At 35.9% G+C, this 14,504-nt stretch overlaps 1 protein-coding gene across 5 annotated transcripts in view; it reads left to right on the forward strand.

Moving 5' to 3' along the window:
- Window positions 1-14,504, forward strand: part of ptprz1.L (protein tyrosine phosphatase, receptor type Z1 L homeolog) — a 113,170-nt gene that overhangs the window by 31,646 nt on the left and 67,020 nt on the right. For all 5 annotated transcript variants that reach the window (XM_041585028.1, XM_041585029.1, XM_041585030.1 and 2 more), the window contains 1 exon segment: window positions 5,618-5,797. In XM_041585028.1, the coding sequence (XP_041440962.1) occupies window positions 5,618-5,797 (180 nt within the window).

Here is a 14,504-nt window from a genome sequence, read left to right on the forward strand (position 1 = left end):
GCGCTTTGTCGCCGCGACCGCAAACGCGTCGCTATCTCCCCGTGTGGACTAGCCCTTATGATTCAGGCACTACTAAATGCTAAATTTGCTTTGGTGCCAATATTATAGTCCAGGAATTAGCTTTCTCTGCTCTAAAGACAGCAGTTTATTAGACTGATGCAGTAGTTTGTAGATTTGTTCAGAGTAGAGTACATGTTCAAGGTAAATATGTAATTAGTGGTCAATTTATAAAGTTTTTGTATTTTAGTAACTATGGTTAATGTTTGGTAAAAATATACTGATTGTTTAAAGAATACATTGGAATGAATCATTAATCCCCCGCATTAATTTGCATTTGGGATTAATGATTCTAATGGTTGTTAGAGCTCTGCAGCAGCAGCATTGAGCTCTAGGTGAGAATGGTGTATGACTGCTCATATCAGTTGAATATACTGTATCACATTAATCTGATTTGATCAGCGTTCCTTCAGTTTTCCCAGTTTGAAGTTTCTTAAATTGGCCCCTTAGTAATTTCAAAAAATATTTACCTTGGAGCATAGTTTTTATTTTTATTGGAACATTTTTTGTGCTGCTGGCTTATAGATAACTGTATTCTCGTTGACTTATCAGTTCTTTGTAATGTACTTTGTGCTTCACACCCCATAACAACTTCCAGAATAACTAAAGATCAAATCGATATGAGGGTATTAAATAGGTATTTATTACTGCAAAAAAGTCAAGGAATCGGACACTTAACCTCTCTAGGAAAAGCAAAATGATACAATGTGAACTCCAACATAAAAAGCCACAATAAAAAGGATATTTTTTATATGTATATTATAGGTTAACTGAATAACAACCCTTTCAGAATGCTTGCTGTACCAAATGGATAGGTTACCTTCCGTGTGAACCACCTTCTGTAATCTCATGTGGGCAAGTTAAGATGAGCAACTAAATAGTACACCCATCTCCCAGGACCCCATACCTGAGATGACAACTAACCAGCATCAACTCGCTTGTGATCTTTACCTAGAGGATATACCTGTATCCCCAAACCTTGGCAAGCATTCCTGCACCCAAGCTCTGACAATACCACTAAAACACTTACAGAGGGAGGGCAGGATGTTCCCAGCGCAAGCTGACTTTAAAGGGGCGGTTCACCTTTAAGTTTACTTTTAGTATGTTATAGAATGGCTAATTCTAAGCAACTCTTCAATTCTGCTTCTGACTCTTTCCAGCTTTGAAATGGGGATCACTGATCCCATCTGAAAACAAATTCTCTGTAAAAAAATCTATTGTTATTGCTACTTTTTATTACTCATCTTTCTATTCAGGCCCTCTCCTATTCATGTTCCAGTCTCTAATTTAATTAAATGCATGGTTGCAAAGGTAATTTGGACCCCAGTAACCAGATTGCTAAAATTGCAAACTGGAGATCTGTTGAAAAAAATGCTAAATAATCCAAAACCACAAATAATAAAAAATTAAAACTAATTGCAAATTGTATCAGAATTTCACTCTCTACATCATACGTAAAGTTAACTCAAAGGTGAACAAACACTTTAACAAACCCATTAAGCTTGCTGCTGGTCATTGCTCCCTTATACCACTGTCTTAGACCTCCTCCATCCCTCCTGATTCCTTGCATCTTGCTCCAGGCTGCTCTACCCAGAATGCACCCAAGATCTGTCTGCCATCTGAGAAGTAGAACCAATCTCAACCAATTGCCTGTTTTTTCTTACCCAGCCAAAGCTCCTTCCCTGAAGCTATGCAGCAGGTTGGAGCTCTATTCTCAAAATAACAATTTTACAAGTATGCAAAAATAAGGATCTCAGGAAAATACTGAGACAATGAGTCTGATTTTGGTATAACTCACATTGATTTGTATAATGCCTAAGGGCTAGAGAAATAAAATAAAGTGATTGGGTTGAACAGGCAGATCTGCCTGTCTGTAGCCAGACTTAGACACAATGTCAGACAATGTGATTAGTTGTGTTCCCTTTTTGGTGAACAGTCAGTAATTAGCTTGTGTGAATGTCAGCAGGTCTGGGAAATTGCCAGCAGCCTCCACTTACATACAAAATATAGGACCTAGTTTACTACATTTTTGCTGCATTCTTTTGACAAGTGCTTAGTGACTATCCCTACAATGCCAATTGTCTCTTGCTGATGCCATTATACGTTAACAAATGTTATAACATTGTTCATTATCATGTCCCCCTTGCAGTTATCTGCAATGTTAAGTTACTGGTGACAGAGGTGTCTCCTGGTGCTTCTCTGCTCAGTTCTGCTACTAAGCTAACTTTAGGCCACTCACTGTCACACATCATGTTTTCTCCATCCGTGTAAAAATCCAGCAAAGAAACTCCAATTCGGCTCCTCTCTGCTCCATATGTGTGAATGTTGACTGTAATCCATCTGCCAGTGAGCTCATGGAGCAGATTTCACCCAGAAATGCTTGTGTGCATTTTCTTCCAACTAAACTGATCCTGTTATACATTCATGATACTGTTTATGCTTTACGTGAAAGGTCATGTGGAAAATAGGGACACTTCTAAAAAAGTACAACTAGAAGAGCTGCACTGGTTGCATTCAATTTAAAGTTTGCAATTGGTGTGGTTCAGCAATTTACATTTCTAAGACGTGTCCTTGACTGGAACCTCAATGTTTAACCCTTAAAATGATTGTAAAATATTGTGTATCTAAAGTACTATAGTGCCATCACTATTTCGGTTTTGCTCTTTGATCCATGCCCTGGGTGTTTACTAGCAATACAGGAGTGGCAAAATCAAAGACCTCTGCCACTAAAAGGGTTCAATCAAACATGCTAAGACTGAGCCCTTTAATTGTACACCTAATCACTGTTCTGTAGTGGTTTACATGTGTGTGTAGTGTACACCTTAGGCAAACTGTTCAAACATGTTTGTTTTTCCATGGAGTTAAAGGTAGCTGACACTCTACCAATAAGTATCATAAGGCAGATCAGGAGTAAAACTGAATAATATCTTCCAACTGCCTTATAGTTGTCTGTTTTCATACTTTTGCAAGATAATAAACTAAATTCCACAGTCAGTGAAAAATATTAGTAGCAGCTCTGTCTAACCCTCAAGCAAGAGAATGTGAAAGAAAATAAAATGTAAGTCACGTAATGGGTGCAGTACTGTTTGTGACTGTAAACTCTGCAATGCAGATATGTTGGTTTTGTTTGTGTAACTAAGTATTCCTTTAAATGATTCATTTTCAACGTATTTATTTTCCTTAATTAATGCACAGTGAATATGCGGCAAAACAGATGCATACATGTTTGCCATTGTTGCAAAAAAAGACAACGAATTACATAAATGAGAAAGACATTAGTTTAGTATGTTAGAAAGAATGAAACAGACTACCAATATTTCATGCCTCTTCAGTTGCCATTTGTTTAGGGTGCCTATTTTAACTTAAAAACTTACTTAACAATTACTACCAGTAGCACTCATACTGAGTATTTACAGGTTATGCCAGGAGTCCCCAACCTCTTTTACCTGAAAGCCACATTAAAATTTAAAAAGAGTTGGGGAGAAACACAAGTATGAAAAAAGTCCCTGGGGTGCCAAATAAGGGCTCTGATTGAATATTTGGTAGCCCCTATGAGGATTGGCAGCCTACTGGAGGCTCGATTTGGCAGTACACATGGTTTGTATGCAACCAACACCCAACAATTTCCTCCAAGACTGGAATTCAAAAATAAGTATCTGTTTTGAGGCCACTGAGAGCAAATCTCAAAGGGTCGGTGAGTAACATGTTACTCGTGAGCTGATGGCTATTTGCACTAACTTGTTTTTTGATCACAGTTGGTGATTATAACTGATAGCTTGATAAACTACCCATTTACTGAAAAAAAAATTTATGCTGTTTATGAGTGAGTAATACTACTATTTGTGTGAAAATCCAATGTATTAGGAGAAAGTGGTACAATAAATAAATACTACAGAGTATTATTAAAGAAAAACACAGAAGAAGCCAAACCATATACATATAGACAATGCCTATATGTAATAAAATGTGTTAAGTTTGCTCTGGTCTACCAAGGGCATCCAATCAGATATTTGCTATTAAACAGCTAACACCAGTAAATGCTACCTGTTGATTGGTTGCTGGGGGGGGATAGACCAATAGAAAACTTTGCAAACTTTATAAAATATTTCTTCTTTATTTCGGTCTAGTAAAGATAGTTTAGAGATATCCAGTTCCTGATGACTTTCTGGTACCACATGAAGGGGGATACATGGGTATCCAAAATAATGCTCTAAATCTAGTGTATCCCCCATGAAGACAACAATACTTGTATCCAAAATCCTTTGTGTATTAAAATACGCCATTTTTTTAGCTATTTTAGCTACAATTAATCTATACTAGTATAGGAATATAGAATGCCATAACAAAAAATACATAATATGATTATTTGGAAACAATTTAATAACATTTATAAGTAATGTGTATTAGTTTACTTGTCTTTATCAGTAGACAGTGACATTCCCATGGTTTTGGAGATCCCAATATTTGGTTTGTTATAGCAAGATCATCTGTAACAGATAGGAGTAACAGTTCTGTGGCGAGAATTTCTGTGCACCAATAGACTTCATTATATATGTCTGTCTATTGTTGGATGCTTCTAATCATATAGTGAACATCTTTGCTTTGATAAACAATACTGAAAATGCATGACACTGTACTCATAAACCATTTTTAGATTAACTTTTTTGTTCTTTTACATTCAACCCTCATATTGGATCTGCAGCCTTGTTATCTGTTTGAACATTTGTGGGTGGTTCTTGAGATTTGATTAATTAAAATTGTTGTTTAATTACTAATATTTTTGTTAGGTTTCCAAACTGGGAGAATTGTAAAAGTCTTTGATTTTCCTCTTATCAATATAGATATATATTTATTTTAAGGAGTCACCGAGAACACAGGTTTCATTACTTTCAGTATTTCTCAATCTAACCTACTAAGGCAGCCTATGTACAGCAGATGCAGTTTTTTTAAAGTTCTATACTAAGATGTCTTGAGATAACCAACAATAGTCATTTGTGGGTTTTTGCAATAATTTTCTACTAAAAATATTTTTTGACAAAAAAATCTGTTGCAAAACAAAAATAAATAGTTTATTTGCATTATCAATCAGTGGCATTGATAGAGTAATTATTTATCAATAAATAGCCAATTACTTCGGGTACATTATAAGCTGTTTTCATTTTATATTATCAAATTAATTGTCTAATAATAAACGTATTTATATGATTTAGCCCCATAATAAAATAACCAATGGACACTGGTTGTGTTAAAAGTTGACATCGCTTTTCACCTACTAGAAATTTTTGGGAAGTTATTTCTCCTAAAGTGACTATTCGTGTAGTAACAGGAATTGGTATACATTTGGTGATCATTTTGGCACTGGACTGAAAGTAAATGTAATTCTTCCCAATAGACATGAAAATTCAAATTTTTGCAATTGACTGTAGCGCAAACTCAGCACCATAACATGTAGATATGTAGTCTGCTTATGATTTAGCTTTAAATTTTGCAGTGTTCATGCTTTTCTTGCAATGCACAATATAAATAGTATTATAGCATAATTAATATATTTTTGTTGCAGAGACATTAAACCAAGAAAACTGGGCAAAAAAATACCCAGCGTGCAATGGTGCCAAACAATCTCCTATCAACATTGACGAGGATTTAACACAATTAAACACAAATTTAAAGAAATTACATTTTGAGGGTTGGCATGAAGAGTCCTCAGCATATACACTAATTCGAAATACTGGAAAAACAGGTGAGACTTTTCTCTATTTGAATTAATTGATTTATTTCCTGGTATTTATATAGCACTGACACGTTTATTCAAAACAGTGGTGCAATTTGTTTCTACATTTGTGACCAAAATATATAGCTACATTATTTAGGCTATTAAACATTTTGGTGTTTGCAAAGTTACTTAAATATTAAATGCTTCTGTTGAATTGAAAGGCTTAGTCATCACTAAACTCACCATAATCTGGATATCATTTATATTTTATTGTTTAATTTTGAATTTAAAAGCCCTATCCAAATGTATTAACACATGTTTGTAGCTAAATGTTCCTCATTGATTGGCTGGCTTCACAACTAAAATCAGATGACTTAAACAGCAAGATAAAGAATGCCATGTTTAGTTTGCATACACTTTCAACATAACAGACTGCACAAGGGTGCTGGAAGAACTAAAGGCACCTTTTGAGACACACTCCAACACAAAATATATCCCCTTTTTGACATGAGCTCATTCAGTTTGGTTAATGTAGAAAGGCGCATAAACACTATTTGAACACTTCCAGAAATATATGTACAGTATTAATGTATTTTACACATACAGATACCACAGACTGAAACAGAACCATGCTACTTTTAATATCAATTTCCCTACCCCCCCCCTGCTTACAGTGTAATGCAACCCTAACCTCATGTTGTCTATACATAAATTTGGAGAATTGGGCAGATCATTTTCAAATATGGTTCAATGTTGATAAATTAAAGGTTATGTAGAAATGATATAAATGCAAGTTATACACGAAATAGTATTTTAATGGATAACAAAGCCGTGTAACAGGCAGAGTCATTTAGTGGCTACTAAAGCACATAAAGTGTTGTCTAGCATAAAAAAGGATATTACCTTGAGAGATTAAAGAAAAATATTGCATATTTATAAATGCACACCATAATTATACAGTGCAGTTTGGGGCTCCAGGACTTAAGAATGATATTAATGAGCTGGAAAAAGTAGGGAGAAGTTCAACAAAACTGGTAAAAGGAACATGACAATTAAACTATAAGGAAATATTGTCAATGTTGGGGTTCATTTTTCTCTGGACAAAGGGTACTTTCAAGTGCAATGGGGATATATTTACTATTTAAGTGCATTAGAGGACATAATTGACTGATAGTAGGCCTCCCCATTTTTATTTAAGAAACGGAACTGTATTTGAAGTAGCAAAAAGGGTACTTCACAGTTAGGGCAGTCAGGTTGTGAAATTAGAGTGTTGTGTGTTAGAGTGGCTTTGGAAGATTACTTGACATACAAGTATAATATACAAGACTAAAGAGATCTTAAAATTGGCAGTTAGTTTACTATTGGTATATTATATTTTATATATGAGAGTGTATTAATAGATCTGCATAGGTATGTAAATGGTAAACATGATGGAGTTTTGTTTTTTAATCCAAATGAACTGTGTAACAATATGTAATTACATAGTAACGGATGTGTCATCAGAGCCACCCACCAGTCTGTAGCACCTCAACTGCAGATGTCCATAGATTTAGTTATTGGTTAACTAGAAGGCAGCTTTTAAAGGGTCAATAAACACCCTTATTCAACATACGCTCAATAAATAGGCTTTGTGCTGAACCTACATATTGCCTATTGATTTAATGACAAAAATCTTTTTTGTTATTTCTTGAGCTCAACAGTACAAAATAGCAAAATTGAAGTTACTTTGTTAGGTCCTTGTGGGAGTCCATCATGCAGCCATATCACACCAATCTGATTCCTTCTACCCTGAGATCCATGCGCACTTACAGGCACATCATTGGCCTGTTGAAACTCCAACGTATGCATTTCCAAGTGGGATGGCTTTAGCTTCTCCGGTGTAGATATGATTGTGGAGAAAATGTCTGGTGTGACATGGTCCTAATGTCTAAATTTTTTACCTCACAAGGACCAAACATGGAGAAGCTTAAATTTTTCCTGTTTTCCCTGTTTAGCTCTTTCAATAGGCAAACAATATGTTGTGCATAAACTGTATACATTGCACTCATGTTGAACAATGGTGGATTTAGTCTCATTAATACTTGAAACTTGTCATTACAATAATAAAGGTATTGCATCTGGCATTTAGTCATTATTTCACAATACCATTTTCTACCTTTCTTTGCATTTACAATGTCACAAAGCATTGTTTAATATTTGTTAAAACTGTAAAACTTGCCTATATCTTAAACAAAATGTTCCTTGATTTATATTCAGTGGTATTAACTTCAGGTACAGCAGACGGGTGTTAAGAACCATATGGTCTGCTGAAAAACATATTGAAAATAGAAATATTTATGTACAAGTTTGGAAGCCATTTTATAATAATCTTATTTAAGTTATAGAGTGGCAGTTGATTGTGTTTGCTTCTTCTGTAAATGACCTCTTTCAAGTTTAGTCCATTTATGCAAATGCACGGCTGCTTCTCACTGTGCTCGGATATAGGCTAAATCTGGTAATCCTTATTTGACAGTGCGTATTGTAAATCCACAGAATGTCAAAAGAACTATAAAGGGATCAACATGACACATGAGACAGCATTATGCAGTCTATGCACGCACTGACAGCTATAAGAGACTGACAGGAGGGAGGAGAACAGGCAGCAATTTCTTCAAACTGTTTGTGAAAGAAACCAGCTGTAAAAAATAGAACTAAGCAGTAAACAATAAATGTAGGCCAAAAAGGTAAAAAAAAAACGAGAAAAATGTTATTCATTAATATTAAAATAAAACTAGATTATGCGAGAAACAGATACACAGTGAATCAGATAAGCCTCTGAAAGCTTTGTAGAACTGGATTTAGATTTCCAGTGCCTAAGATCATCATGTTATTTATTTATTAAAGGGGATATTCCATTTCTTGAAAGAAAATCCTTTTGAAATGTATAAATCAATTTAGAAAGAGCTGTTTAAAGCTCAGATGAGTGCTTATTCTCTTATTTTATATAATGGTTTTGACAATTTCTTTACTGGGTATAGGGGTGTGGGAAAAGCCAAAATAGATGCACACTATGCACCTGCTCCGTGGGTGACTTGTATGAAATAAGAGATTTTAATAGGAAAAAAAATCCTATTAAAATGTATAAATCAATTTGAAAAATAACTGTTTAAAGCTCAAATGAATAAATATTATGTTATTTTATACAAGGGTTTTTACATTTTTTTTTACTGAGTGTGGGGTTTAGGAAGTGTCAAAACAGATGCACACTATGTACCTGCCCCTCAGGAGTCTTTTTGGATCTGAAAATAGTGCAAAGATTCTGCCTAACTCCTCTTGCAGCTGACCCAAATGCACAGTCCTTAACTGGTCTGAACCAGCACCAAGTATAAGTACTATAGTCTCATTTATGCAACTACAGTTGCAGAATTAATAACGCTGGACTTGTACTCGTAAATGCACCTGCCTATGATTGAGGGTGCAGCACTCAGCAGCCCTGTATTCATGAAGGGCAGGGGAAGGCACGTAGGCTTAACCCCTCCTGTCCGCTGCCAATCCACTAATTTGGGCCATCCATTGAAATGTGTTAGTTAGGGAGTGCTGGTAGACACATGTGGTATCGGGGCCCTGTACTAAGCATCTGCAACCAGACAATGGTAGAAGTGTGTTACGCATGTATAAGTTGCAACCCATGGCTGGTAGACACCCATTACAGTCATATACAAATGCATGGCGTTTGTTGCAAGAAGTAGACATAGTACACAGTGTTGCACTGAACCAGGGCAGACTTTTATTGAAATCAGCTTTTTGCAGTGGCAGGTCACTGATTGCCAACTCAAGGATGATAGTTACTTCTCCAAACTTTGTACACAATTATTTTGGGAGACCACAGCTATCAGAATGCACTTTTATACTCTTGCAAGAAGCCACTTACCATTCTGGTGAATGTGGAAATGTTTCCCTATGCACACTGTATTGCCCTTGAAGGAGAACAAACCCAAAGCCCGGTGTAATGGAACATAATCTGACACTCCCAACACTAGGGTGCTTAAAGGAGAACTAAACTGTAAAAATGAAAATGGCTAGAATGCCATATTTTATATACTGAACTTATTGATTGAGCCTAAAAGTTTAGGATCTCTATAGCAGTAATGATCCAGATGAGTTTCTCATCTTGGATTTTGTTAAGAGTGTCTGTGACATGCACATGCTCAGTGTGCTTTGAGTAGTTGTTGAGAAGCTAAGCTCAGGGGTTGTCGCAAATCATCAAGCAGAAAATTAGGTTTGCCTGTCAAATAGGAAATTTCTCATGCCATTGCACATTTGTTTCCACATTTGTAACTTCTTGCTACCTGTGATCATTACAGTAGCATAAACTAGAAAAATGCATCCCGTAGAGTAGATGGGAGTTGTAGTTCGGCAATAGTTGGAGAGTCACCACATGTTTGATGAGCAATGGTGGAAATTTTAGTTCAGCAATAACTTGAGGGTCTTAGGTTGTTTGCACGGCAGATTTTAACACACAGGGATAATTTGGCAAGGTTTGGTAGGTTTCCATACAACCTGTTACTGCCAAAGGCAGCTTTCCCAAAGCCCTGTACCCTAGAGTATAATTTCTACTGCTACATGAACTACATAGCCAAGAGGTATATTTGCTCTGCGTAATTAGCTTTCCAACACTCTTCCTACTTATAGCAACTATTTGTGGAGCCACAAACCCAGCCATACTTGAAATTCCCTTTATTGGAAGCTGATGTTCTAATCAGATCACATCTGATCTATAGATCACCAGCAGCTACTGTATGTCTTGGTGTCTAGTGCCTCATTCACAACAGATACTGAATAAATTATGATGGTTTTATACAGCTCTAGAAGATGGCAATAATATCCACCTCCTATAATGCAGCCTTGCTGGCACAAACATAAAAAACTATAAACCTAAAAAAATATATATATATAAATATATATATAAATATAAACCCATTCGTTATGAATATGGAGCTTCTCTTTTGCAGTTGCTGTTGTGATATGTTCTATACTTGCCCATAATGAGAAATAGCATATTTATTATTGTTGTGAAATCAAGTCATTTTCAATTCTTGGATCATAAGGATAGTGTTTCTCCAGAATCTCTTGCATTCTTCTTTGGGCTTCTCAGTGCCATTTTTCCTATTGCGGTGATTATTTCTATCCATCTCGTTGCTGGTGGAGAAGTTAAATGCCAAAGTCCAAATACTGTAATTACATTGATTGCCTGCAACCTTGTAGTTTGTAGCATTTCAGTTTGTTTGTAAAGACAACAATTCAGTAATCAATGTGTAATTAATGCTGGCACAGTGAAAAACACTCATAAAATTGTGAATGGTAAATATTTATAAGAGAAGCAACACAATGGGAAAAAAATAATTGTTATTGACATCGCTGTTATCACTTCAGCACTTCTGCTGACTAAATCCCTGTTTACATTGAAATCAATAGCAGAGGGAGCATCATTCAAATATTTTTTTTTACATTTCCTTGAATTTCTTTTATATTCCATGCAAATATTTGACAGCTGTTCTGGGTTTTACACAGATTCAACTTTACTGTTACAGTTACTGTTTTTATAAGGCCAATAAATAAATAAAATAGTGATTATTCTCTTTCGGGAGAACGGTGAACCACAGATATCAAAATGCACATTCTTGCAAGAAGCCACTTCCCATTCTGGTGAATATTTCCCTATGCACACCATATATCCCTTAAAGGAGAAAATACCCTAAGCCCTGTGGAATGGAATAAATCAGAAACTCCCAACACTAGAGTTCTTAAAGGATAACTAAACCCAAAAATAGATATGGCTAGAAATGTGCAATATTTTCTAAATTGACATTATTGATGCAGCCTAAAGGTTCAGCATCTCTATAGTAGTAATGATCCAGGCCTTTTGTCACAAGAGTTGCCCTACTTCTTTAGTTAAGCTTTAGTTCTCTTTTAAGTGGCAATTGTTTGCAAAGGAGGAAGTTAGCATTATAGTTAGTGTGCCTCAACCAATCCACTGTACATAACTTCAGCACTGGGTTTGTAAATGACATGCCATACATGTAACTAATAATATCATTGCATGTGTAGGTCTCTAGGGAGGCAGATCCAACTCTATGATCCCATCAGAAAGTCTGGTGGATAACCAAAACACTGGCCCATGTATGGTTGCTGTAAATTTTATTATCCTTTGACAATAGAACAACTTGTGTATGCACGTCACGGTATAGCAATGTCTGTGGTCTGTTGAAGGAAAAATAAAGGAAAGTTAATTACTATTTTTAAAAAGGGTATAGCTTCCTTTAAATATAATATGCTTATACGTTTTTTCCAATTCTATTTTAATATGGCTTTTTTGGTTTAGTACAGGTCGGGTAAAGTTATTTTTTGTTTTATTCCAGCTAAGAGGCAAATAGAATAGGATGTAAAAGTAAATTGTTGCTCCCAGCATGTTGGTAACAGCATGGACTCAGGCTTTCTTTTATGAAAACTGCAATTACACAGCAGGGAGTGTTTCCATTTTATCCGTGACACAGATTTAAACTTTCATCAATAAAATATCTTGTTTAATTAACTTTGCCCACATCATAGTAAACAAATAATGCACAATGAATTACAAGTTACTGCAGGAAAGCATAGCTAACGGTGAATGTAGACACCATTATACATTTCAAGGATAATTAAACACTTCTTTCACTGCAAGGATTTCACAGACAGGGACTGGTACAAAGACGTCTGTTTAATTGTAGCTTTGTTATACATCAGGCTAGACTTGCATGGTTAACAGGAGTAAAGATGTCCCCAAAACGGAAGCAATGGCTACTCTCTGAGCTGCTTCTTACTGTGATTGTTGAATGCAGGCCATATGATCTTCAGATTAAGTGCCCAGAAAAAAGTTCAGCGAATGGATTTGCAGCACACTTGACATGCTTTACACTGAAAATCAACTAAAAATGACTAGATTTATAGGAGTTACCATCATTTATTTCCCGTTTATGTCCTCAAGAAAAATAGATGTATCCTCTGATTCACTAACTAGTATTATATGTTACATAGTTACATAGTTAAATTGGGTTGAAAAAAGACAAAGCCCATCAAGTTCAACCCCTCCAAATGAAAACCCAGCATCCATACACACACACACCCCTCCCTACTTTTAATTAAATTCTATATACCCATACCTATACTAACCATAGAGTTTAGTATCACAATAGCCTTTGATATTATGTCTGTCCAAGAAATCATCCAAGCCATTCTTAAAAGCATTAACTGAATCAGCCATCACAACATCACCCGGCAGTGCATTCCACAACCTCACTGTCCTGACTGTGAAGAACCACCTATGTGACTACAAAAATTTCATACTACTTAATGAATGAAACATAAACACAGTATTATCTGGTCTAGTGCTGCCCACCTTCTGTGGTACTGTGAGCCGAAATTTTTCTGACCTGCATGGTGAAGGGTCGATAATGGAAGCCAGTGTTATCCACTTCCCGTTTTTACATAGTTACATTGTTAAAGAGATACTGACACCAGAAATTAAACCCTTTTTTACATCTATCATAATATTGTCTTTGAAAGCTACCATATTTGTGCAGGAGGAGTCCATGAATCCCAGCGCACATACTTATACACAACTATTGAAACTATATATACCAATATCTATATTAATTGTGGTTTTTAGTTTCACTATAGATTTGGATATTATGTCTGTCCAAGAAATCATCCAAGCCCCTCTTATAGGTGTTAACAGATACAGCCCTCACAATACCATCTGGCAGGGCATTCCATAACCTCATTGTCCTCACTGTGAAGAACTACCTACGCTGCTTCAAATTAAAGTTCTATTCCTCAAATATAAAGGGATGGCCTCTGTTCAGATGATCCATTTTATAGAAAAATTGATCTCCCACTAGCTGTATACAATGCCTCCTAATGTACTTATAAAGAGTAATCATGTACCCCTGCAATTGTCTTTTCTCCAGAGAAAACAATCCCACCCATGACAGTCTACCCTTATAGTTTAAATCTTCCATCCCCTTAATCAGTTTAGTTGCATGTCTCTGCGCTCTCTTCAGTTCCTTTTTATCCTTTTTAAAGGAAAACTATACCCCCAAAATGAATACTTAAGCAACAGATAGTTTATATCAAATTGAATGACATATTAAAGAATCTTACCAAACTGGAATATATATTTACATAAATATTGCCCTTTTACATCTCTTGCCTTGAACCACCATTTCGTGACTCTATCTGTGCTGCCTCAGAGATCACCTGACCAGAAATACTACAACTCTAACTGTAACAGGAAGAAGTGAGGAAGCAAAAGGCAGAACTCTGTCTGTTAATTGGCTCATGTGACCTTACATGTGGTTTGTATGTGTGCACAGTGAATCTTACGATCTCAGGGGGCAGCCCTTATTTTTTAAAATGGCAATTTTCTATTTATGATTACCCAATGGCACATACTACTAAATAAGTATATTATTATGATAATGGTTCATTTACATGAAGCAGGGTTTTACACATGAGCTGTTTTATGCAATATCTTTTAATAGAGACCTACATTGTTTGGGGGGTATAGTTTTCCTTTAAGGACCAGAGTATGGCACACACAGGGAGCATAGGGCATGTATAGTATGGCACACACAGGGAGCATAGGGAAGGCAGAATACCACAGGAGACAGGGAAACCTTTCAGGACCACTCTAAATTGAACAGTTCATACTGTGCTA

The sequence above is a fragment of the Xenopus laevis genome, chromosome 3L (genome assembly GCF_017654675.1).
Source record: "Xenopus laevis strain J_2021 chromosome 3L, Xenopus_laevis_v10.1, whole genome shotgun sequence".
Classification (NCBI taxonomy): Eukaryota; Metazoa; Chordata; class Amphibia; order Anura; family Pipidae; genus Xenopus; species Xenopus laevis.